At 42.3% G+C, this 26,269-nt stretch overlaps 1 protein-coding gene across 2 annotated transcripts in view; it reads right to left on the reverse strand.

The window, feature by feature from the left end:
• Window positions 1–394: 394 nt before the first annotated feature.
• TMEM132D (transmembrane protein 132D) overlaps window positions 395–26,269 on the reverse strand; it is a 267,632-nt gene continuing 241,757 nt past the window's right edge. Inside the window, exons 6-10 of one of the 2 annotated variants that reach the window (XR_012625670.1) lie at window positions 10,440–10,645; window positions 9,030–9,303; window positions 6,668–6,859; window positions 1,912–3,778; window positions 395–504 (exon numbers count right to left, since the gene is read on the reverse strand). Coding sequence is in view for 1 of the 2 variants with exons in the window: in XM_074844388.1 (XP_074700489.1) it covers window positions 2,597–3,778; window positions 6,668–6,859; window positions 9,030–9,303; window positions 10,440–10,645 (1,854 nt within the window). In the remaining variant the exon portion in view is untranslated. Of the gene's footprint in view, window positions 505–903; window positions 3,779–6,667; window positions 6,860–9,029; window positions 9,304–10,439; window positions 10,646–26,269 lie in introns of those variants that run through there. The other variant, XM_074844388.1, reaches the window with a different exon arrangement.

Here is a 26,269-nt window from a genome sequence, read left to right on the forward strand (position 1 = left end):
GCTACCAGATGAACTTGCTGTTAGCTCTTCATGTTCCCCAGAGGCAGCTAATGCAGAAATCTGGATTTACCATAGCAGCTCACTGGTAAAGCAGTTCTGACAGCCTGCTCCCAGCGTGGCTTGTACCTGCTCTTTCCAAAGGAGAAAGATTGGCCATGCAGCGATGCTTTTGCAAGGCAACCTGGCATGCATGCACGCATCTCATCTGCACAGACTGCTAGCTGAGATTTGACCACTTTTACCCTGACCTCCACATTACTAAGGGTTAAGTCTCTGCGGACATGACGTAGTGATGTGTAAAAAGCATCCAAAATAGCTCCAGAATTGGAGGCAAGACTGTAGGCTAGAACACTGCTGAGCCTGCTGGGAGGCTGCAGTGCTTTGCTTCCCTCACCTGAGCGCTCATCCTGAGCTAGTCTGGGCCCTGCGCTGTGCTGTCCTCACTGCTGCACTTTGTCCTTCAGCTTGCATAGGACCGAGTAACCCAGGCCTTGAAGAGAGGTGCTGAAAGAAAGCAAAGACCATCTGACATGCAAGTATTGATCTCCCAACTTACTCTTTTAAAATTGTCTTTAAAGGCATTTAGCCAAATGTGGATCTTCCCAATAGCACCAAAATCAGAAACTCACATATCAGGCTAGAAATATGCATGTGGATTTATTTGCAAATATTTTCAAATCTTGGAAGGGTGACTTGGTGCAAATACATTTGTAGCATAACATGTTGTTGATGTTATATCTTCTCTCTCCAACATTGCACAATGTAAAACTTTGTGACTAGATTGTGCCAAGAGCCTTAATTCACCGTTTCATGAAAGGACAAGTCCCCATATTGCTGCCAGTCTCTTTTAGGGTAAACGTTCTGACAGTGAAAGGAAAGAGGCGTTCAGAGTAGGAAAAAAGATGAAGCCACTAAAATGCAAATTTTATTCACAGTTGGCATGTTTATAAATATATATATTACATTCTTACAATCTACAGTACATTCTAAATATAGAGGGATTCAATCTAAGTGTTTGTGGGAGGGCGGGTGTGTATTAAACTGAGCAACCTAGATTCAATGACAGAAAGAGACTTAATAATAAAAGGAGGGCAAGGACTCACTCTAGAAAATAAAGGAGAACTTGAAATATAAGCTGGATTTTAGTTAGTGCTTTGGCACTTTGCCACTGGTCATTGGAGACTGCTTTTGGACCTCACAAAAAAGTCATGGTTTTAGGGCTGGAGGGCACATCGATTCAAAGGGTAATCACTGAAATCCTACCATATGTACATCCTTATCAGAGGAAAACAAAAGATAATCATCTCTGGGAGAAACAAATGTTATCTACTGAGTTTAGCTGTTCAGGTTTCAACGTTGAATGTGCAGCACTCCTCTGTGACCTTCAAGTGCCCTCTAAACGTGTTGAGCAGGGGTCTAAAGAAGCATGAGCAGAACAAACCGAGCAACCTGACCTCTCCCAGAGAAGGGGACGGACAGAGAGGCAGTTGCTGTTGGTGTCTGAGTTCAGCACAAGTTACACTTACCCAAGAGAGAGTGGCCAACTTTGGTAAATGACAGCATGTAAAAAGCAAGTACCAGCATGGTACCAACAGTGTCTGTGCTTGGCAAGAGCACACCGTGGAGAAGCAAGTGTGCGTGAAAGGGAAGGAAGAAACCACACATTTCCAAAGTTGACTGATGCTAGTAAGTGCCCTCAGGATACCAGTGGGAGAGCGCTCCAGGGAAATGGCTGGGGATACAAATTTGAAACAGGACAATCAAATAAAGTGGGCTTTTAAAAATAGCTTGTTCTCTCAAACTTTCCAAAACAGACCTTCCTTTATATGAGTGATATTCTGAGTATACATTATATCTTTTCCTATTTTACAAATTAAGAAATACTGAAAATTGGCTGGCAAAGTTTATTACCTTGGCATCTACTTAAAAAGAGAGTTTCAGTTTTAACTGTATATGTGTATCCATTCTCAGTGCTTGGGAGGCAAACATGCTGGTTTGTAAACAGCCCAGTTACTCCTTTTCCCCCTCCAGATTCTTTGGAAACTCATAACTTTTCAGCTCTGGGTGCTGCTTTGCTCACACTGTTGGTTTTTGTCAGCTTTAAATTAATGTTCTTGGATGGATATTCTCTGCATGTGGCTTGAATGACATGCTCTCTTCATGGATCTATTTATTCTGAGACTGATATTTTGCTTTTAAACAAAGCTTGCAATATTGAACAGTAGAGCTGTGCGAACTTTGTAATATCCAAACTGCACTGGAGTTTGTTATATTTATTGATTTCCTGGGAAAGCTCAGAGAATGAGACCATATTATTTTGCTAAGTTTTTTTTCATGTTACCATGCATCAAAAAACCACACACATCTCTCACTTCCATCTCTGAGCACAGAGAAGACTTGAATTTTAAGAGCTGTCCAGGATCTCTGCTCTCCCAGCTGCTTTTGGGTGGCTTCTTGGGGCTCCATTGAGTTACTATCCATCAGCTGATTCTTGTTATCAATACAACATTTCGCCCCACTACCCAAAATTAAAGGCAGAAGGTGAGTGAAAAACAAACAAACGAACAAACCAAAGAAAAAAGTATTTTGTGTCTCATTACACATTTTCATGTAATCTTTCCATATAGTTTTTAAGTTCTTTGCACTCCCCCAGGTCCATATCCTGGCAGACCCATTTAATGTCATCCTCACTACTCATCAAGATTGAGTTGACAGTTGGACACCCATCATCAGAGGAGATGGTGGTAAAGGTGGTGAATTTAACCCGTTTCCTCTTAGAGGTAGGAGAAGTAGTTGGTTCACTTTTCTGTTCTTTCCCTTCAGTGAATGTGGACTCGGTAGACCTGAAAGATTGTCCATTAATATTTTTGGCAGCATTTGTGTTCAGGAGATACTTGCTCTCTTCATAGTCCACTCCTCTGTCAATGGCTGTGATACGTTCATCTTGTTGGGATGAGAAATTTATGTGATTCTCCAAAAGTTCTGTCCTGTTGCTCAGCCCAACCCAGTCATGAGAGTGGCTCATGCCTTCTTGCTCTTCAAAGGGAACTTGTTTGTTTCTGTATTTCAAAGCAAAAGTGACACAATTGATAAGGAAGACCAGAATTGCCAGGCAAAAGACTCCCAGCAGGGCATACATTCCTATCTCCAGATCGCTGAGTCCCCTAGGGGTCTGGACTAGGTCATTCTCCTCCAAGTCTCCGTTGTTTCTTGGCAGATCCACCTGCGCAGGGAAGCTCGTGAAGTCTATTGGGATGTTCTGCAGATGACTGTCATCTTCCAGGAGGCTTTCTCTGTCTTCTTTTTTACTTAAAATAGACCTTTGGGTGGTGGTTCCTCTCCCTTGCTCATGGCCCATTGAGGAGCTGTAATACTGGCCATCTAGCCCAGCTCTTTCCTGCAGAGTAGTTTTTTGACGCCGGTCACTGGCATGATTTTCTAGGTGGACACCAGCACCTCTGTGTTTACTGTCACTGATGTTAGGGTTGGCATCGCTCTGCCCAAACTTGACTTTAATGCTACCACTCCCCACAGCTAGGATGCTCTTTCTTTTGGATTTCTGGCATGATTCACTGATCACCATCTCTACCTTCACAAGTGTCCCCTGGCCTTCTGTCTCAGCAGCAATCACAGGCCACTTGAATTTGGGGTCATGGTGAATGGAGATCACCTTCTCATCCAGAGATGTAGCTGACAAGGAGAAGTCTTTGGAGTCATAAATATCCAGGGGCATGACAGATCCATCACTGAACTGGATCCAGCAGCTGATGGCTGCTTCCTGTAACATATAAAACAAATACATGCACACTCAGAATAAACACTGAGGGAAATATATTCTGTCCTGGTCTATTCCCTCCTCCTCACAAGATCCATATACCATTTATAACCAGAAAAGAAATAAAAAGGGAGCAATAAAATTAATATCTTGCCAAGATGTGAAGAGAAATAGTAGTTTAAAACACTCATTGATAATAAGATTTGTTTCCCCAAAGGTGCTTAAAGGAGCTGTATCCCCTGGGCTCTGCAGAATCTACTTCAGCACCATAATAAATTGCATGTCAGAAAGCATTACCAGTCACTGAGATCATTTACTGTTGTGTATTTAAATGAAAAAAAAATTATATTATTTCTAAACTGCTTAAAATACAAAGTCTCCTCTTATTACACGCAACACATATTAAAAAATACCTAATGTAGCAAGTAGGTCCATACATGACTCCATACCTTCAGTCTTTGATTTTTGTCTCTCGAATTAAATAAGCGTTTTGTACAAGCAGAGGAAACCAATCAGTTGCTTCTTTAGGAAATGGCCAGGGCAATTTTCATGCTTGTTATCAATTAAAAGCAAGACAATAATAAAGTTTAATCTTGTGTCACAGCAATGCACACTGTATACTTCACAGTGCATGGAGGCTTACTGAATGTAAATGAGTCAGACCTGAGTACTAATTCTGTACTTGCACGTGTGGAATGGTAAAGCATTCCTGGGAACCTTGACTTTTGGGTTTTAACTTGAAGAATTTTAAACTATTCTTAGATTTCAGAAAACAAGTGCTCACCCACTTCTGAAAATCAGGTCCTCTAAGGACTCTCAAATGGCTATCGAAAATTATCGTGCTACGTGAAAAAATCTTGGCATTCACACATCAATCATTTACAGACAAAATTCAGATTGCTCTCCTGGAATCTAATTCCTGCTTCTGATACTCTGAGTTGCTCTGTTTTGGCTGGGATATTTGCACCTTATTAGATACTGGAGAATCCACACCAGAAAGGCTGCTGGCTTGATGAGTGGATTCTCTGGTGTCTAAAATAAGGTGAGCTCTTGTCTGGTAAGAGTTGGGATCACCCTGCTCTGAGAGAGAGCCCGACAGACAAACACCCAACTGACAGATTAATAACCATACTTGCGGAAAGCATGATTATAAAAGTCTTGTTTCTTTTTCAAACACACGGTGTTTACATTCTAAGGTATTTACATTCTAACTCAACATATATACAGAAAATAAATATATATGATTATCTTTTAAATTGTTTCTAGCACATAGTCATTCACCTGTTCAGATCACGGAGAATAAACCTCCAGTCTTTTGGGATTGTGTCGTGCATAATCTACTGGCCTGATTCTGAAATCCTTACAGCCATAAAGCTCCCCATGCTTCAATGGGAGATTTGCTTCTGTCTCTATTTCAGGACAGAGCCCTAAGACTTTGCTGACACTGTCATAAATCCCAGCTTTGTGTTTATTAATCTTTGGATGTTTCTTGAAGGCCGCATAGAATTTATGTCATCCACTCATCCTCCCACTGTGTTGCTTAAACCTGCATAATCATTTAATAATTTTGTGCTGCTTTGCTTATAGGGATTGTACTCTGAAAATCATGTACTAAGCAATGGAAGGAATCAGATGCCTTTCAAAACAGAGTCAGTTCTTGAAGGGTGGAAGGTGCACATCTTCCTCACTGTTTTAATACCAATCCAATGCTGTTCTGACTGTACCCCTGCATCCAGAGAGGGACTTATCTAGACTCCATTTCTGGGAACTAAAATGTCAGTGCTGGGCAGCATACTGGGACTAAATGCCATCAACCCCAGTTTTTGGGCTGATTTCAAGGTAGTTTGTTTAACCCACCTGTCAGCAATGGATTAGCTCACTGGCCTTATTTCTAGCTGCCTGGCATTGATTTCTTAACTCCTGGAAGACTATGGGAGCCTGATTTTTATCACCCTATAAAGACAGCAGTTCTGCATTATTTCTCATCCTGCATCCCAAGGATAAGACCCTATGATGAATTAAAGCATCTCAACAGTTGGCCAGATTTCAAACGTGCATCTCATGATCATTTACCTTTAAAGCTCAGAACACGTTTAAGTGTTAAGAGCCCAGCGCATCCTTGATGTAAGTCCCAGACTGATGGATTTGGGTTGAAAAAGAAGTTTAAATTTCAAATGTAGACAGAAGCACAAGGACAAATATCAAGCAGGGACTGATGGGGACATGGCAAAGTCCAGCAGCCCTTGGTAACTGTTGGTTCCCTAATATAGGGACTAAGAATAACAGGGGAAAAAAACATTGGTTTATGAAATCATGAAACGGGAAATGAGTCAGTGATGCTGATTCATATTCTAGTAATGAATGAGAATGAAAGGGATGTTCCTTAATTTCTTAAAACGCTCACAGAAAGTAACTAAAGGAAGAAAAATCTGACATAATGCAGAACACTTTCTCCTTTAAAGATGGACTAAAGGGGTTGATTTGGATACCTGTGGTGGGAGGCTGAACTTGTCAACCTAGTTGGCAATATGTTCTGTGGTCTAGTAGGTGCTGGATGGGACAGAAAGGGGGTGGTGGAGAGGTGTGTATAAGGGGACTGCTGTTGCTTAATTATGACACATCATTGAGTTGCATGTGTTATTCATGGGATGCAGCCATGACAGATGGGGTATGCCTGTGTGTTGATTGGGGTTGTGTAGATGTAGTGCCATTTCTGTGAGATCTTTGTTTTTCTGTTAGGGCACCTGGTGGCCTTCAGAAAAAGGTGCCCATAGGGAAAATGTTTTATTAGCATATTATTAATAAAAATCTGCTTGATTCCACAGCTTGTAATGTTGGGTATAGTGAATCAGAGTGCTATCCTTCCACAACACAACATGTGGGCAATAGTACCTGCTTCGGAGATTGGAGCAGCTCTTGTGCTACCGCTGTAGCAAAGATGGCCTTATTGCTTCCTGGACTGAGCTGCAGAGAAAGCGACAATCCAGTCACTAGCTGCACTCCCAGGTCAGTTATTGTCACCTTCTCGTCCAGAACTGTCACTGTCTTCTCAGCCAAGATAGCATCTGAAAGGGGGGACAATATCTGAAAAGAAAAATTGAAGTTAACAACAGCCATTTTACATAGCACCAAGCAAAATAGATACATGGAGTGACTGTAATACAGATAAGTGATATTTATGTTAATGGGCAGAGTTACTCTTAGCAGACAGACACTATTAAGATATGATTAAAAAATGGCTAGTCACAGTTTATAACTCTTCTGTAATAATAGGGTGCTTATTACAATGACGTTAGTAAAAGATGTTATCAGCTATGCCATTCACCTCTGCGATATGCTAACCACATCTGTTTCAGATGTATTAACTATTTGTAAATGTACTCTTCATGTGAAATGCAATTATTTTATTACTGATCGTGTTTTTAGGTATGTCCTGGTTTCGGCCAGGATAGAGTTAACTTTCCTTGGGCTGAGAGGGAGCACAGCTGGAGGGTCAGGCCCAGATCGATCATTGGAGTATTCCACATCATGTGACGTCATGCTCAGTATAGAAGGGGATGGTGCTCTCTCAGTTTCCGTTTTGGTTTCCCAGTCAGTCAGCGGTGGGATTTCTGGTGCGGTTGGGATCACTGCTGGGGGCAGGTTGCGTGCCAGTTGCCAGTTGATGAGTAACTACTGTATGTTACTCATTTGCACTTACTATGGTTAGTGTTGTTTTGTTACTAATTTTTTTTTATTCAACCTATGAATTTATTTTTTCTTTTTTGTCCCTCCCCTATTTCACTGGCGAGGAGGAAGGGTGGGCAGTAAACGACTGGCCACGTGGTGATTGGCTACCAGCCGAGTAGAAACCACGACAAGGTAGCGTATATAATGCAATCTGTAGATTATTATAAGATCCACTGAATAAATTACATTTATTTCTATCCTGTAGAAAGAATCGTGTATTGCTACAATAACCACTCATGGTACTGCACGTAAAATTGACAGAGAAAACTTGTTTTGGTTAAAAAAAAGTGCACGGAGGTCAGTGCACTGATACGTGACATCCAAAGATGCTCATTAGTAAGCAAGTTGAATTTAATGATCCATATAGGGTACAGAGCATTTTTGAAGCAGTTTATAAGAGGTATTCTTTAAATATAACATGCTCTCAGCTTTTTCCCCTTGGATTTTTCTCTCCACAGTTTTACGTGCATTTGTTGGAGCACTGTAAGTCCCAGAGCTTTGGAAAGTCATTCAGAAAATCTTTAAAGATTTAGCAGAAAGTCAAAAATCTCAAATCCCATTTCTCCAGCCCTGACGACCTCTGTTATTGACAGGTGTGATGGTTGTTTTCTGATTTGACATTTTGGGATGATGAGCATGGTTGGAGAGCTAGATTTTTTTCTTGTTCCAGTGCTTGTTAACATGTTTTCTACTTTGTAGTATCACTGGACTTAACTCTCTCTCTCTTTTTTTTTTTTTCCCCCCTCTTCCTTCTCTTCTGGGACCCCATTTTCTAGGCCACTATTTCTCTGCCCAGCAGGAAGAACTATACGTGAAAAGCTGCCAGTGAGACAATAAGTTACTTCGGAGTGGGGACACTAAGGCACAGCCACATATACAGTGGTATATATAGGCCATATTCTTGACCATATTGGCTGAAACTGATGAAGCTAAATCTGCACCCCTGGAGAACATAGCTTAGTTGTCACTAATCAGTCAGTCTCCTAACATCATTCTAGAAGTGCTAATTATTATTATTGTTTTGTGCATATTCTGAAATATATCCTAACATCTGTATTTTGTAACACACTCCTTGAGCTTGCGAGGAATGGAGTAATTTGATCCTGTGGGACTTATATTCCAGTCTCAGTTCCTCAACCAGCACTAGTTAATTTTCACTTTACCCTTTGCTCTGTCAGTGTAGGCTTTGGGAAGACCGAGCTGTTTCACCAGCTGCATGCCTTGTGATAGCCCATATTACAGCTCCAGGTTCAAACAAAGCTTTAGACAAATAATGATCAGAAACAGCCTCCAAGTATACAGGTTGGACTAAATTTACTAAAACTGCAGTCTACATTACCTTGGGGCACAAGATAAGAAGAGAAACCCATCTCTTCTGTGTCCTCCAGTCCTTGCTGCAATTTTGCTCCATTCAAAAATTTATGCCTCCAATTTCTGTTGCTAATGCAAGAAGCTGCTGTACACTTCATCAGTACCTCAGTTAAGGTTAATGGAGGAAAAGGAGTAAGTAATTTATTTTCCCTACCTGAATTGTTGTCATTCCAAGCTCCTGCCCGATCAAAACCTGTCCGTCCTGCAGTTTAGCGATTCTTGGCTCCTCCACCTGCATGAAGTCACTCACCAGGTCGGTGATGTCAATCTGCCAGTCAGAACCCAGTAAATAGCTCAGCTGGCCACCGGGGTCTGAGGCTTCAGCTACAAACTGTGTGAGGACTCGCACCATCGCATGCTGGTACTGAAGGGCGCAGCCTCTTCCCTTTCGTTCATCCTCTTCTTCATCATCACTGTCCCTGGCTGGTCTGGTCGGACACCAAGAATAAAAAAATCAATTTAGACTGGTGCTGGGAGAGCTTGGAACAGGAGAGCTATTGCTGATATAAGTCTGCAGCCTAGTTGCTGGAGGAAGGGGCCTTTGCTCTGCTGAAGCTGCTTCCTTCAGTGCATTTCTGAAGTCAGTTGGGTTCCCCCACTTTTATCCTGTTTCCCTTGTTCATAACTGAAAACTCCAGGCTGCCTAGATCTCCAAAACAGCTGCTGAAATCACCAACTGGTCTGCTAGCTTCGCTACCACATTGTCCTCTCCAAATATCTCTCATTACTTTCCATGTTTAAGCCTTTACTTTCAGGACCTTCACACTTTTTTCTTGCTGGATCTTCCCATAAACATCTTAGTGTTGCCATGGAAATCTCCTCTGTCTGCATCTACATACACATCCCTTTCTGTATGGCATTCAGGTTGAAATCACATGTCCACAAAAATCCCCATCTCTTTGCTGTGATACTAACAGAAACCTGGTAATAAATAATGTCTTTGTAGGTAGGTAGGAATAGCAACTACCTACTTTATCATTTTTTTCCTCTTGTTCTTAATAACACTTCCAACAGATACAAACAGTCTAGATCTGCCTACATCCATTCTCTGTCCTGTCATTCACATGCCACGGCCCTGTGGGCATGGACAGTATCTTTAAAGCCCTATTGTATCAGTGTCCTGACTTTGGGACACTGATCAATGCTCCTGGACCCTACAGCGATATGAAACACGTATGTACTAATTGTGACCATTAACCATGAATAAATTAACTGTCAGGACCTGTGAATCAGGCTGGAGACTGACCAGACTTGCCAGAGCTGGCTCTTCTTGATGCCTTCCCACTGTCTCATGGCTGATCCTGCCTAACTTGACCAATTGGCTCTTTTCATCTCAGTCACTAGCGCTATAAAATGAAATTGATTTCCAATATAGGATCATGCAACCTGCAGTTTCCATTTCCCTCATAAGTCCAGTGTAGGAGCCTATTGAATAAATGTCTGATGACCTTCAAATTTACACTGGAATTGCATTACGGCCAAATGAGCAGGTTCAGATCCACTAGCCCTGACAGGTCTTTGGCAAGTGCACAGCCCAGAATGAACATCCTCTAATGAAACCTACCTCTTATTAGAGATGATGGGGACTCTCCACCCCTTGATCTGATTTAGTTCTGTGTCAGAGACCTCTATCTGCAGCGGGAGACGAGGAACCCAGACTGTCATTTCTAAAGGCGCACTCAGATGCTGGTAAGTAAAATTAACTATGACATTCACTTTGCCTTTCATTTCCTTCCCATTGACAAAGACATAGTCACATCTGTCAGAAACCTGAAAAAAGGAAAAAGAAAAAAAAAAATTAATGAGTCTCTTCACAAATTATAAAGTACACCACACGCTGGGAAAGTGAGTGGGAGGAAGAGAAAGGATATAGGTTTAAACTAGCTCAAAGTTCAGAGGACAACTAGGAATAACAAGAAAGGTGCCTGGTGTGCCCTTAATAGCCTGTATAATTTGGCATCGTTTTAGCAGGCAGGCTTTTTCTGCTATAAACATTTCCAGTATTATCTAAGATAAAAGAACAGCTTCTTTCTGTCCTTAACTCCCACTCCAATACTACGCTAGTCCTAGTATAATGGCACTAGAGAGGATTCCTCTCCTCTCCCCAAAGCTCAGACTCTACTACCCTCTTCTTCTACTTTGGGTGTGGCCTGAGGAATACCACATACCTGCGGGGAGGAACAGGTAACTGCCCTGATACAGAATTCAGCAGGGGACAGATTTCTCTAGTCAACCCCAAACTGGGACAAAGGCTTCTTCAGGAGGCCTGTTACAGGTGCCAGGGCATGGAGTGGTCACATCAACCAAAAACTAATCACAGTGGTGTTCACTGGGGCCAAACAGCTTCATCTCTGCTGAAAGCCTGACAAAGGTCTTACACAATGTTCTACTCAAGCTAGTCCTGATGTCACTTTATTTATTACCTGCAGCTCTGGACATCAATATTGCTGAGAGTTACTAAATCTCACTCAAGCGATTTAGCAGCTATTGCAAGGATCTAGGTGAGCTGACAGGACCTGTTCATTACAGCTAGTTAAAATATATGAGTAAATGTACACGTCAAATAATTTATTAACTACCACTTTACCGTGCTGATGATCTGAAGGAATGATCTATTAAAACCCTGAACTCTTTTCACAATCCATTACCAGCCAGACCTTCTATTCCATTCTGTAGATGTATTTAATATTTCTGACTCCAGAATTCATAGCCTCATCCTCATCTGAATTTAATGCCATTTTCTACTTTTCTGTTTAAATGCTAAATGAATTTAAATCGTATTTAAATATCACCAGCTTTTGTAGGATAATTTGCATTCCTAATATTATTATCTTTAAACAACAGCAACCCCCCTCACAGACAGATCCATTGCAAATCCATTTCCATCCTTGCTTGTCTGAGCCTAGGTAACGTATCAAAAAAAGTTATCATGAATCTTGCAATGCCTCTCTTGCAAGCAATGTCTGTTTTAAGGTCAAAATCTTACAGTTGTCATTCGTTTCAGCAGGAAAATAAGGAGTTTATTTACAGGCAGAATTATGTTTTTCGGGATATTCTCGTGTTAGCATGTTTTACACTAGCTCTTAACAGCTCCTGTCAGGATCCAATCTCATTGTGCTGCACAGCAAGAAAACCTAGTTGCTGTCAAAAAATCCTCAAAGCTTGGGAGGAAAGGACCTCACAGCAGGCAGCTGAGCACAGCCAAGCCCCAGCTCCGGCTGGGGCCTGTGTCACTAATGTAATACCCACTTCATCACAATGCTGATCCAAACTGGCCTGAGCTGAGGAAGATGAGACTCTGCAAAACTCCGTGAGAAGCTTCATGTGAGCCTGCAGAAATGGCTAGAGGGAAGGCTGGAGGCATAAGCACATTCCCCTTCTGGTAGCAGCATGTCTGGGCAGCAGCAAGAGAGCAGACATTATTCTTGCATCCTTGCAGAAGGCTCACTAATGTAAGGGTAATATTTTCTGAGTAAGAACTATATCATACTTCCTACCTGCAACACCTAATAGCCTGTCCAACAGGCGGAAGTCAGAAGACCTTCAGGCAGTGCCTGGTACATCTGCTCTTTCTCCCACCCCATGGGGTACCTTGCTTCTGTAAGTGGAATTCATCTATTCCTTGCTGGCACTTCACTTACCTCTGTTGCCTTTTTGTATTTTAAGTGCTGTTCTCAAACCAGACAACTCTCCTATGCACTAATAAGCTCTGTCTGCTGCTTTCTACCTTTCCTCTTTTTCCTGGGATGCTAGTGAGAAGAAAAACTGGGCAGAGTCTCTAAGTGCTGATTTCCACCTGAGAGGCAACAGATCAAAGCTGAAGACAAGGTGGCCCCAAGGAAGACATTCAACCTGGGAGCTGATTGCCCTGAGGTCCTTCACTTGCCTTTGTCCTCTGCAGGCTGGACCACAAGTACAAGTGAATGGCCTGAAGACAAGGATTATCTTTAGTGGGGCATGGGGCCAGATAATAGCCTTCTCCTCACCACCTCTGTTTCCAGCTAGCAAGACCTCATATTTGTGAATCTTAGCTAATTAACACATTAGGCAATTAAATGTCCCCATGGGTGATCAACCTAGGACTGAAACCATTTCCTACTGATACACTGATACTGTGCCTTGCAGCACAGAAATCATAGTTGAGGGATGTTTCCAAACCAGTGTCCTCTGCGCTGAGCCCCTGGAGCCCTGCTCCCCAGCAGACCCCTCCTCCCCGCCCTGCATGTCCTCTGCTCTGCACCTGCAACAGGGCTTCTACCAGGGGACCTGCCAAACATCCTCCCAACTGGGCTAAGGCTTCGCTGTCTGAGAAGTGGCTTTTGAAGCACACATAGATAACATAGGTGGGATTTTGCCTTTGTTTTTATCAGTCTGTGTGGGTGAAGAGCAGTTCAGCACATAGGGGCTGGAACAAGGCTGAGACTCTCACAGGCAATAGAGGTAAATGCTGAATTACGCTAGTAAGAGATGGGAATCAGACTCTCAGATTTTAAACTCATTAATGCTCAAGCAATAGCAAGAGAAAGAAAATCTGACAGGCAAACAGACCTCAGTTCCAACTTTATCAGGGTTTACTATAGAAAGAGAGAGTTAAAAACAGAATCCATCCCTAAAAACCTGCTATATGAATGATTAAATAAATACCACGACCTTGTGCTTTCAAGATTATGATTTATAAAGCAAACTGATGGTCAGGAAAAGAATGACTAGGCTTGGGATACCCACTTTCTCCTGTTTCCCTTTCTGTAAGTGAAGACGGCAACAACTATGAGCTCATTCAGTTCCCAGCCAGCCCTTCAATGTTTGAATGAATAAGAATCACTGTTCTGCTGCAGCTTGCATGCAGTCCTAACAGAGCAACAGCAAAACACAGTGCAAAGTACAGTACATTTTCATAAATCAGGCCAGGACATTCAGAAACAGGTCATCAATAGAAAGGCAGATTAGCCATACCCGTGTTACTGCAGACACATCTGAACCATTCATCTTCCAGCCCAAGAGAAAGACTAAAAAGGTGTTGAGGAAGAAGAAAAATTGAGCTTCTCTCTCTCTTTTGAGATTGAGTTTTCTAAGCTGTTTGTTGGAAATGAGTGAGTATTTTGTGAAATGAGTTTGATGGGACTCAGCTGAGCCTCTGCAGGACCAATATGCACATGAGCAAAGACCTGTCAAGCGCAGCTCAGCAGCTGGCAGCCTCGGGGCAGTCCCCGCAGCTCACACAGGCGAAGGGAGTGACCGGGTCCCCCCTTGCAAGGCTTCTCCATGTTAATGTTGATGGGGGCAGCACAGAGAATCTTTTGCTGGCACTGCCTTTTCTGAGCCTGCATGTCTCCTTTTCAATCTGTAATGGATTTCAATTCCTCAGTCTGTCAAGCAGCTCCTTTTCTTTAGCATTAATTCATATAAACAGCCTTTAACTACCAACCTTCCTTCCTGTACTACAGTTCTTGCTTTACACGCCTCGCCACACACAACAGAAATGGCTGTGGTTCAAGTTTATTAAATGCATGAATGGAGCGACTGCACACACCCTTGGATATGTGTGCGAGAGTGTGTGAACGAAAGAGGGAGTCTGAACTAAATCAACAAACAGCTCCCCAACAGTTAGCTATTAAGGGAATTATGAGATTGCAAAAACTTGGCCCCAAAACAGACAGATTTCAGAAAACTATTGAACACATTATAAAATGCAATAGGAACTACAAAGAGGCTGGAGAAAGGTGGGTGATTTGTGGGGAAAACTAATTTGTTTTCTTTCCAAGATCCAGGGACTCCCACCCGTATCTCCCTTTCCTTTCCTCCTGCCTTAGAATTTTGATATCTCAGGGATGGTAAGTCCTGTTTTCGGTAAAGGTGACAAGGGCTCAAGAGGGAAAGAACAGATTTTCTTTTACTGCTAATGTACTGCTGGAACACACGTCTCTGTTGTGACCACTGTAATTCAAGGACATTATAATGCCATTAAACCCTTCTGGTGCTGTGCTCCCTTGCTAAAGCCTTTCTGGGCTTTGTGTCACTGGAGCTTTTTACACAACTATGCTGAGCTGACTTCCATTAATTAAGGGAGGCTGTACTTAATGCTCCCAAGATGCTCCAGAAAGTCTCTTAATACTGGGGACTTTTATCTCTTGAGGGACCTGGGGTTTGAATGGCTTTTTTGGGCATGAACTTGGTAGGCTATAAAAGTGCTTTGGGTTTCGTTTGGCTCCTGCAGCTCCACCTCTTTTTCTTACATCAATGAACAACTAAGACAGCTTCCTCTGAGTCACACACACGTATCTAATCTCTGTGTGCCAGGGCAGCAGAGGTCAGAGGTCCGTCCCTTATTGCCAGCACAGCACAGAATTAGGAATCAGATTTCTAAGTGCGCTGTGTACATACCAAACACGTGGCTTCTGGCAAGCTGGATGTCAAGTTCAATCATCAGTGCTACAAAATGTGCAGAGCGGAATATTTTAAATGTGCTCAGCATTGCATTTAATTCAAACCCTTAGTCCTATTGTCAGGAACGGGAATAGAGGTAGGTCACTGCTGCTTCCTACCACAAAATGCTCGCGGTAAATATGCATTCTTCAGCCCCACATACAGCTCTGTACACTGGGTACCCCAAAACTGAGCCCAAAACTCAGCTGGTAGACTTGCAACCGTGAAAAGTGATCCTGCTGCATCACTTTAACACAGGACTGCTTCCTTGGCAAACAAATATTGACCAGAAAAGGAGGGGGCATTGCTGGTTCAAGGCACTTCTTTTTTATGTTTACTTAAAAAGCCTGTTCACGTTATTTGCAAAGAAGTCAGTGCTGTCATTTAAAACACCCCACACTTTATGTTCTTCAGGTGTCATCACAAGCAAGAGAAATTAGTTTTTATTAATTTATCTTATTTTAATTCCCAGTTTGCTAGACTATCTGTGGAAGAAAACACTAAACTCTTTGAAGCCTGTAGTAGCAGGACTTCAGCCAGCCCGGGAAAAACATGGAAAGAAGCAGTAAGGCCCCTCACAAATCCCACATGATCCCTATCACATGGTCTCCTGCATCCAGTTCTCCAGTGAACATTGTTTCCAACCCTTTCCTAAAAGCATTTTACAGCTTTTCCCATTACCCGCTTGCAGAGGCTGTCTATGGTAGATATGAATTTGTGTGGCTAACTATTCCTTTGGTCCTATAAACTCCGTGTTAGCTTTGGGCTGAATAGAATCCAAAGATCTAATAGGAGGGAGGGAAAGGGGAATGTACGCCATAATTCCCAGAAGAGGTACCCAGCATTTCACTGTTAGCTCTCAGAAATAGCTGTCTTTCCCCACCTCATTATCATTATTAAATTCCCACGGGATAATGGTAAAACCCTCACAGGAAACTGCTTTTCTGCTACAGTAATTCTGTTGGAACTCTTACAAAGTCACAGCTAATAAGTCTTTGAAAATAAGATGTACCTAGAGCAGTTCTGGTTTAGACATTTCAAGGGTGGCCAATTAGGAAAGTAAGTCTCCGGTATTTCCACATAAAATCTGTATTTCAGAAACACTCTGGGACTCTGTGCCCAGTCCATGTTCCTGTAAGTGATCCTGCCCCCATACAAGCACTCTCCGTTTATAATATTCACTTCAAACACAGCCCTGCCACCTTGGCGAGCTCACGGGATCTCTTCTGATTTAGCACTGCACACATTTTCCTTGGTCTACCAGCATAAATGGCGATATTTAGTAATGTAAGTTATGTTAATGAGTCCTGCCTAAATCACTGCTGTCAGAAGAAGAATGGGGGAGTCTCTTATAACCATTAAAAATGAATGAGGAGGGAAATAAATAAGCAAAAGCAGCTCATTTGAGCTATAAAAGACTCCAGAACACAAGCTGTGTACCAAGGTACAAAAGGATGAGGCCATTATTAGCTCTATAAGTCACTTATAAATGACTCAGGGGAGGCGGAGTCACCTTTAATCACCCATGCTTAACCCGAGGTGTTGGAGTGAGATTCGTTACTGCGATAACTGAACCCAGCCTGCAATTATGCAAGGCAGAGATAAATGACTATAATGAAGATGCAGCACAGGGGGTAGATCAGCCCTAAGCCCACTATATGTCTTGAGAAGGGACCTGTCCTAGTCTGGGATTCTGTGAGGACCTGATGTTAAGAAATCACCATTCTCAAATCCAATGGCAGCAGCAGATCTGTTAACAACCCTGGATGCTGCTGGAATTAGGAACAACCACGGAACAGCTGCTCTCGAGGAATAATTAAAGCACCTCCAGTGTTGCAGAGAAAAGAAATTTTTAACTTTTTTTTTTTTTCCCCAGAAAGGAACAGTAAAGGCAAATGGGTATCACATCAACTTTAGGGATGTTCTTCCTGTTCCTCAGTTACTCAGTGACTTGCACGTTCAGCAGGGTACACATCCCAAGCCAGGCTGCTCCACAGCTGCCGAAAGAAGAATGACTTGGCTTGAACTCTAGCGATTGGATTCCACACAGATTTTAAATGTAGCATCACCTTGACAGCTTTCCCCATTTGGGGGGATTTACACTGCATAAGGTCTTCTTAATTTTAAATACTTTGAATTTTGACTGTGAGTATTGAAGTATCTGCCAAAATCTGAAAAGATCCTTTCAAAGTTGGTAAATGACGAGCTGTGTTCACAAGGCTTCATACCTTGCCATTCCCTCATACCTGGTTCTCCGCTCTGTGCGGAAAGGTTGTGCCGTTTTTACAGGAGGTGTCAAGTGACACATCTGAACTCTGCAGATTCAGAAAACCAGAGGGTGCTCCAAACTTTGAAGGTCCACACCTTCAAAGCGTCCACATTTTTCTGCAATGGTTTTCCTGTTGCAGCATGAGACCAAAAAATACTGTGATCCACGACTGTATCTGTTTTTTTACCCAGAGACAAACATCTCCCTTAGTTTCTGTGGATCTTAAGAGCTTGTTTCCTGCCAGGCATCTCCATAGTGTCATGATGGAAGCACAACTAGCACTGCTCCAGAGGAAGATCAGAAATAAACAGGTATTAGCAGAGACCTGTGTAAGTGAAAAATGTTTTTTACTGCATTAATCCACCTGAAGCACATCATAGAGCATATTGATTAAGAGAACTCTGATACCAATTAATTTCTAAGAAATTTTTTAGTTTGTTCTATAGCTTTGTGGCAAACATCAATCTATTATCCTCAGCAACATATACCTGAGTGAAATATGCAATGGCACATTTTAAAAGGACTTACAATTCTGGGCAAACATCCAATTCTAGCTGCAAGTTTAATACTTCCTTTGTGAACGCTATGGATCTGACACAATGTTTGCAGTGTGTTGGTGTTACTAACTGAAAAATCCCCTCATTAAAAGTCTCTCCTCAGGAATCACCTTTTGGTTTTTTAAATCAAGATTTGGCTTATAAAGATTTTGGTGGATTTTTCCCTTCCGTGTTGCTTTTGCACCCATTTCTACTACTACAAACAGTCAAATTTATCTCTATACAGTGGATTTGCACAGAACCTATACATTTTTCAAGGATGTAGTGAGACAAGAGCAGCTGCCACGCAGTCATTTGTGGACACATTACTAAGCCCCCGTACACACCATCCACCCATGATTTAGTACCTGCCTCGGGGCTACCTGCAGTCCGTAAAGAGCTTCGTCCTTGTCCCCACTCAGCCGCTGTGCTCAGAACAGCCAGGAGCCACCTGGGGATGACGTATTCCCGGTGTTGAGTGGCCCCTCTCCCATGGGAGTGGCAGTAGAACTGCCTGGAGGATGAATGCTTCATTTCAAGAGGGCTTTCAAGACACCTACATTTGGATTCATTTTTGGGTCATGAAATTCGGTTTCATTTCAATTTAAAATGATTAAAATTATGTAAAAATACCATAACATCAAGGAAAAAGTTATTTTAAAATGAAAAATCAAAACATTTCATTTTGGAAATGTCAAAACAAGATGTTTCTTTGACACAACAAGAACCTGCTAGCATCCTTTTCTCCCTTTTTCTGTCAGAGATGAAATTCCAGGAAAATTAGCATCATTTCATGAAGCTGCTTTACAGAACTACAAATTCTGACTGAATATATTCTGCTAAATTTTCCCCAATAAGCCGTAATCAACTGGGGCCACAAATCAAAACAAAACCACCACAATGAAACTCTGCTCAATTAAAATCCCATCACACGAAATTTGGAGTACCTTCAGCGTAATGAATAGTGCTATTCTCATTTACAGGAAGGAAAGCAAAGGCACAGAACAACCTTTTCGAAAGTCTGGGATTAATTCCTAACTCCACCACACATTTACTAGATGACTGTGTGTAATTTATTGAGATCCATACTCTCAAGGATATTGAAGTGTTAACTCCCACTGAACTCAAGTGGAGTTTGGTGGTTAAATCTCTTTAAGAATCTGGGCTTTAATCTCCCTTTGATGTATTTGTAAAATGAGGATACTATCCCCTTGTTTTACAGGGATTTTGCAAAGCTTAATCTATAAGAAACAAGAGCCAGCTCAGGTGCTAGGGTTACACAAGTACACTTTCTGTTGCTTAAAATCTATCTGTAGTTAGAGGACAGTCCTTCAATTTTTTCAGCTGCACCAGTAGTCGATCACAGCCACACTGAGGCCATGATACAGTCCTGTGGGATGCGGCGTAGGGTGAAGCCGTGTCCCTGGCGAGCAGGCAATGCAAAGAGAAATCAAATGGCTTCATTCACTCCTGCTGTTCTCCACTCTTTTTGCTGCTATGGCCGTTCCTCATTTACTGTTGGCTAGGCTGCAATTCCTGCTTTCCAGCTGGAAAAGGAAGGTGGTGACTTCCTGCCCACCTGCTGCTCTTGATATTCAGTGAGCAGTGATTCTGCCAGCACAGGATAAGGAAAAGAACGAGATGGCTTTGGTGTCTGCTCCTCTAAATCAGCGGGACACGGGAATGTCAGCACTGTCACATAGGAGAGCTTCAGACAGGCAAGTACTGTCTGACGACTAGCCAGAAAGCTGCTGGACTCAACCCACCACCTCGTGCTTTAGATTTCAGAAGCCACAATTGTTTTTAGTGAATGTGACAACACTTTCTTGCCTACGTTAATTAAGTTACATCTTCCTATTTCTCTCTTGCACTCTGTATGCACCACATGCACTCTGTATCACTCACTGCAGTCATCCAAGCAAAGTGGGAGAATGATAAACACATCCAGTACACCAAGCTTTTTATTACTAAACTGAGAATGGCATTTCTCCCCTCATTCCAGTAAAGCTTAAAGAGGAGTAATGAGAATAGAACAACTTTGCTTCACACTTTTGAAAAGAAAGGAGACATACAGACTCTGTCTCTGGGCAATTAATACCTGACTGTCAAGTGAAGCAGAGCTGATGAAGAATGTGACAAATCAGACGGACTAAACACTAAAACTGAGCTGTAAAGCGCACAGTCAGTCTTCTAGATTTGTCAGATCCAGCCAGTGAAGCAATGCTGGGGAGAGGAAGGTAACTGAGATGCAGAAATCCTGAAATAGCCTGTTCCAAGGGCTGCTCATACTGTATGAGAGACCCTCTGCCTCTGGGAGCAGCTGAGAGGAAAACAGACAGAACTGCATACAATATGGATCTGACTGAATATACTGGAAGGAAAAGTATTTCAAATAACTCCTATATTCTCTCACGGCAGCTGAACGACCTTAGGAGATGCTAAATCTCCCCAAATGCAAAAAGGGCAGGCGAAGGAGCACTGGCAGTGCCGGTGCGGAGCAGTCCCACTGCTGCCTGGCTCTCCCAGCATGCTGGGGCTGGAGCACTCCCGACAGCACACCGACACCTTGATTTCAGACCCAGACTGTGAAACTAAACAACCAGCAGCATTAACCTGCAGTCAGTAACTTTGATTTTGTCTATAATTATCACGACAGTAAAACTAGGTGTGCAAGGCATCTAATTGTCATATCCAGGATACTTTATACTCCCCTTGTCTATAGGAAACTAAAATCTCTGCCAACTCCTTTCTGTTCCACAGTCGATCCAGCATGCAATTCATCTGAAGGCATCAAATTTTTTTTCACTGTATTTCTTTCATTCAAAAATGGCCAAAAATATTTCTATTGGCTACCATAATACTGATTTTACACTGCTTTGTACTATATTAAGCAACAAACCTATGTTCAGATGAATTTACCAGGTATGTGCTTTATGCCCTCATGCTGACCACAGAAAGTATGCGTGTCATTCTCAGCTGCCTGCTAGAACATCATATAGCTGTAGGATCAGTGCTAAAAGAAATGTTTTACTAGAATGCTGGTTATTCTATACAAAAGCAAAAGGTCCTTTTAAGAAAAGATTTCCCTGCATGAAAAAGAGATTTCTCATCTGTGCCACCCAGGGAGAGTTCAGTCTCCCAAAATGTCCCTTCTTACTGCAGCAAGCTGTGGGCTTGTCCTCCCACAGAGACCAAGGCTTGTCCTTGTCTCATAAGCTAGAGGTGTGCTGGTAGCACAACCGGACTATAACACACACTGTTTACTATGTCTTTCCTAATTGGGGAAACTTCTCTTTCACACATGCTCAAGTCCTTGGTTAGTCCCAAATGAACCCCCCTCCGAACTTCCCCTCCCTGTTTGGGGTGAGTGTACCAGGGATCCACCACTGAGGATCCCACATCTTGCTTTGCTGTGGCCTTTCAAGAGGTTATTCCTCAGTGAGGCATGGTTTCTGCAATGTGGAGATCATTTCCCTTTGATAATCACCAAATCCAAACACTTCCTCCTAAAAATATTTCATTATCATATTATAGTCAGAGGAGATGACACGCCCAATACCCAGTGATGTTCCCTTCATAAAGGTCTTATGACATCTAACCAAGGCAGGAAAACAGACTTTTATCTACTGTTTGAGACAAAGAGCTGCATCACACAGAGATCAAATCACATGCCTAAGGCTTCACAGAACATTTGTGACCCAGCCAAGAAACAAATCACAGAATTGCAGGGCTCTCCTACCTTGGTGCCCTGTTATTCAAAACTGGGGCAGACCCTGGTCTTGCAGCCAGGAGTTCCCCTGACCCCACTCCCTGTGGGAGCACCACGCTTTTGCTATTGGCACCCACGCTGCTGTCACCCTCATGGCTTCTTGGGGCTTCAGTAGCCATGGTACCTTTTATATTTTGCGTGATACCCTTGTAGTATAATCACATAGGCAGATGTAAGGATTGGACTCTCTGAATCTCTGCAGTATTTGCATAGCACAGTATTTCCATTGGCTATGTCGAGTTTTCTTTTTTGGCACTGCCATCACATATATTATAATTCTGTTAACAAGCCTGTTTTTCTAAAGAACTCCTGTTTTTCTCTTCATTACCCTGAGACACACCTCCAGTCGTTTCTCATCTATCTTACCAGGTCATTTTTGATATATTGTACAAGTGCAAAGGAGACTTCTACTTCATGAGCAAATTCAAATGACTATTACATATGTGCTGCTTTTGAGGGTGTAGGTGGGATGGAAGCGAAGCATGCATGATGTGCTGAGTAGCGTGTATTGCAGCTCCTCCGCACGCCCTGCTGCACAGACAGTGTAAGATCCCACGGCTAGGCAAACTATGTGATTTAGCTCCCCTGTTTCAGACTGAGCTCCTAACTCAGGAGGTCCCTAGCTCAATTCTCAAAGTGTCAGCCAGGATGACAGTTGTTACAAATAGATCTTATAAACAACCCCTGAAGAGAAATCCCTACCTCTCCAGCAGACTAGTTTCTGCCCTGAAATGTGAGCACTAAAAGGCCACTGAAAGTCACTGTCCATCAACAAAAAATTCATATTGTATTCTGGGATTTGTATCTGTTACTCAGAATTGAGAACACAGTATGATTCAACACTGTGCCCAATGAATTTTTTTTTTTCTCTCTGTTAGAAAAACTAAGATCCTCTTTTAAAGGGTTTTCATAACTTTATGGAAAATTACTAAAAAATAACTAAAATATAAAAGTTCTTTTGCATCAACTGATGCAAAATAAATTATCACCCTTACTGTGGGTTTAAGCAGGATTGCTATGAAACTTGCTGTTGGTTTGGTCCAGTAAAGAGAGACAAATAGAGAAGTCAGCTTAAAATACATTTTCTTTAAGGCTATAAGAGAAATGTAAATCCTTATAGACCATTTTGGACTTATAAACTAGTTAGGAAAAGGCACTGGGCTGATATATTCTCTGCCTCCTTGGAGGCACTCATCTTTTATCTCCATCACTGCATTGCAGACTGGAAGCATTGCTATTTTTTTGACAACATTCTTATTTTTCCAGCTTCCAAGAAATCTCTAGACAGGGATTGTCAGTTCTAATTATGCAGCTCGTGCTGCAGCAACAGGTGGTTACCGAAGACTTAGAAATGACACTTTGACATTTGCAAATAGATTATAGTTTGGCCTGTGTTCTTGGCAAAACAGCCATAAAGGAGGGACGACAGGAGAGTGATGAAGGCAGACACATGGAACTGGGAAGACCTGGTTATGTTGGCTCCTCTGCCAAGCCTTCCCAAATGCACGTGTGTGTGCAAGGTGCACCTCTGCCAACCATGGGCACACCAACCCTCAAACTGGGAAATCTACAGAGATTTACAACATATCTAATGAGTTGAGCACTAAAAGCAATAGAGTTATGTATGCGTGGTGCTGTGCCCACATAATTTAGCTCTATACCTTCCTCCATAGAGTGCAGCATTGGATAGACTCACTAGCTTGGGCATCTCTGTGCCATAGGCTATGTCATGCCATAGATCTCACAGGCATGTCACATCTCTAGCCCTCCAGCAACACACTGGATGGGATACTCAAGGATCCAGTCTTTAGTAGAACCATTTTCCATCCATTAAGTGGAAACAATAGCACTTTCTACTTCATAGGACAACCTTAATATTTGGAGCATTAAGGATGCAATATTTCTGCCCAAGAATTTCACTCAAACCTCAGAGTTTTCTTTGACTCTGGTAAGCTTTGATCCTACCTTAAAGTGCCAGCACTTCTGCCCTCAAACAAGAAGTATACCGCTCTTCTAATTTCTCTCCACAGAGTAATGGGTTATACTTAAATTTTAATTGGGGACACCACTGAGATCTGATCTGACCTAAGCCAAGTATGAGACTAGACCTCCACAGACTTAAAGGAGGCAAGAGCCACACAGGAGAAGTGCATGAAAAGACCCTGCAGTGAGAAGAGAATGCCAAGATGAAAGGAGAGGAGTTTGAACTCTTCAGTGCTCTCAGACTTCAGTGTCCCACAAGCACCAATCTACAGGCAACTCCTTGAGTTAAGCCATGTCTCAGCTGGTACTTGATAGAACAATGACCAAATGCCACTGAAATTACTTGTGTAACTTAGACACCATCCTGAGCAAGGGAATTGCATTTCAGACACTCCAACACAAGGAAAAGGAGATGAAATACATTTAGCAATGGCAGACTTTAGAAGTTAAAGCTACAAGGACAAAGAGATTTCCATCTTGGTAACAGGATGACTTCAAAGAGTCTTAAAGATTCAGTCCTATTTCTGATACTGAGTTTGCACAGGCAAAGTCTAGTTCTAGTCCTCTGGCAAGTATTCAGATATCCAACATTACCACTTAAAAGAAAAAGGAAAAATCTGTTATAATATGCATACACTCATGCATGCATGCCAGGCTCTGGAAAGTTGGCCAACACCTTGCAGTGACTAGAGAAAAATAATGCAACAGTAAAGCACGAAAAATTTCTCAAAGAGACCTATGCCTTTTTATGCCAAAAATCACTTGCAGAGAAGCATATATAAGCAGGATTGTGCTCCAACAGCAGAGCAGCAGCCATAATACACAAGTGCCAGATGAAAGCTGGCATCAGCCAACACAGACAGGCTGAAATGCCAGAGAATGTTTTCCAAACTACCCTTGGTGTAAAAGTGACTGCAAAGTTTGTATTGGAATGAGAGAGAGTATCCTTCCCCACTGGAGTTGTAGGCTATGATGCTGAGCATTGAGGGGACTTCTGGCCTCACCTGACCCACTAACACAACCTTTTCTTCTCCAGTTGCATATTTCTGGACAACTGAAGGTAAATGAGTTCTCAAGACTGGATTGCAAAATGGCACAGGGCTGTGAGCTCGTCCTCCCTCACGTTGGTAAGCTGTGACACATGGAGGTCGGACTGTGACCACACTCGCATGAGTTGCAGCAGATTGACATGGCTGGGGGGATCACTGCCTGATACACTTGCTTTTAACAAACCCTCTCTGCAGTTTGCTTGTTATCAACCAAGCTCCAGGCAGAGCTGTCTGCCCTTTAGCCTTCTGCTAGGTACATGCTTGCACTCATTTAAGGAATGTCAAGCTCTCAATGCCTGTTGGTTTCCTTTTAATGGGAAAAATCAGTGAATCAAGGGCTGCATGCATGCGTGTACACACACGTGCACACGGCGAAAGCTGGAAACAGGACAGGAGTGACCCTGGCATTCCCAAGTACTCCACAGACTGGGTGGCAGTGCTGTTTCCATCAGGCTTAAAGGAAAATATCACCATCATTCTAACATGCCTCCCACCATCTGCAAACACCGTTGCTACTAACGCTTACCTTTCATTTTACGTCTCTAAACAAGCACCTTGCGGTGGTGCTGAGCTAAACCCAGGCTCCTCCAGCATCTCTCTGGGGACAGAAATAATCCAAAACCACTTGCTCCCCACCGTGAACAAAGGTCATTATTTTGACAAATTAGTTAAATCTCTCTCAGTCAGCAATGATGACCCTGAATTATTCAGCATGCATCTGTCTTTTTCCCTTACAAAAACAGCCTGTAAAGCAATAAGAGTATTTCACTTGAACCATTTTTTGAAGTAGTAAGACAGTTTGGGTTCACTCCAATGCCCCTTGAAGTCAATGGGAGTGTTTCATTTAATTTTAATTTAATTAATTTCATTAAATTTGCAGATGATGCCAAGCTGGAAGGGGTTGTAAGTACTTTGGAAAACAGGATTAGAATTCAAAATGATCTTTATAGCATAAAACCTTGTGTGAAATAAATAGATGCAGTTCAAGAAAGGTAAGACCAAAGTATAAATTTGGATAAAAACAATTAAGTACAGGATGGGGAAAGATTGGCCTGGAGACAGCAGTGAAGAAAAGGATCTGACCTAGAGAGGATCAGAAACTCTCCAACTAACTCTAGGGATCACTGAGGACTGGAACATGGCAGAATTACCATCTGCAGTAATTTTTAAGATCTACTTAGACAAATGACCGTCAGGAATGTTTTCCACAGCTGGACATATTGTTCCTTTCATCTCAGTTTGAAGATTTCAGGGATTTTTAAGCCATATATTCAGATATGTAATGTACAAGTTCTCCTGCCCGTAGTCCATGCATATTATCTACAAATGTGGGTTTTCTGAGTTAAAAGGGAAACAAGTATTTCA

This window comes from Strix aluco, chromosome 18 (assembly GCF_031877795.1).
Source record: "Strix aluco isolate bStrAlu1 chromosome 18, bStrAlu1.hap1, whole genome shotgun sequence".
NCBI classification, from domain to species: Eukaryota; Metazoa; Chordata; class Aves; order Strigiformes; family Strigidae; genus Strix; species Strix aluco.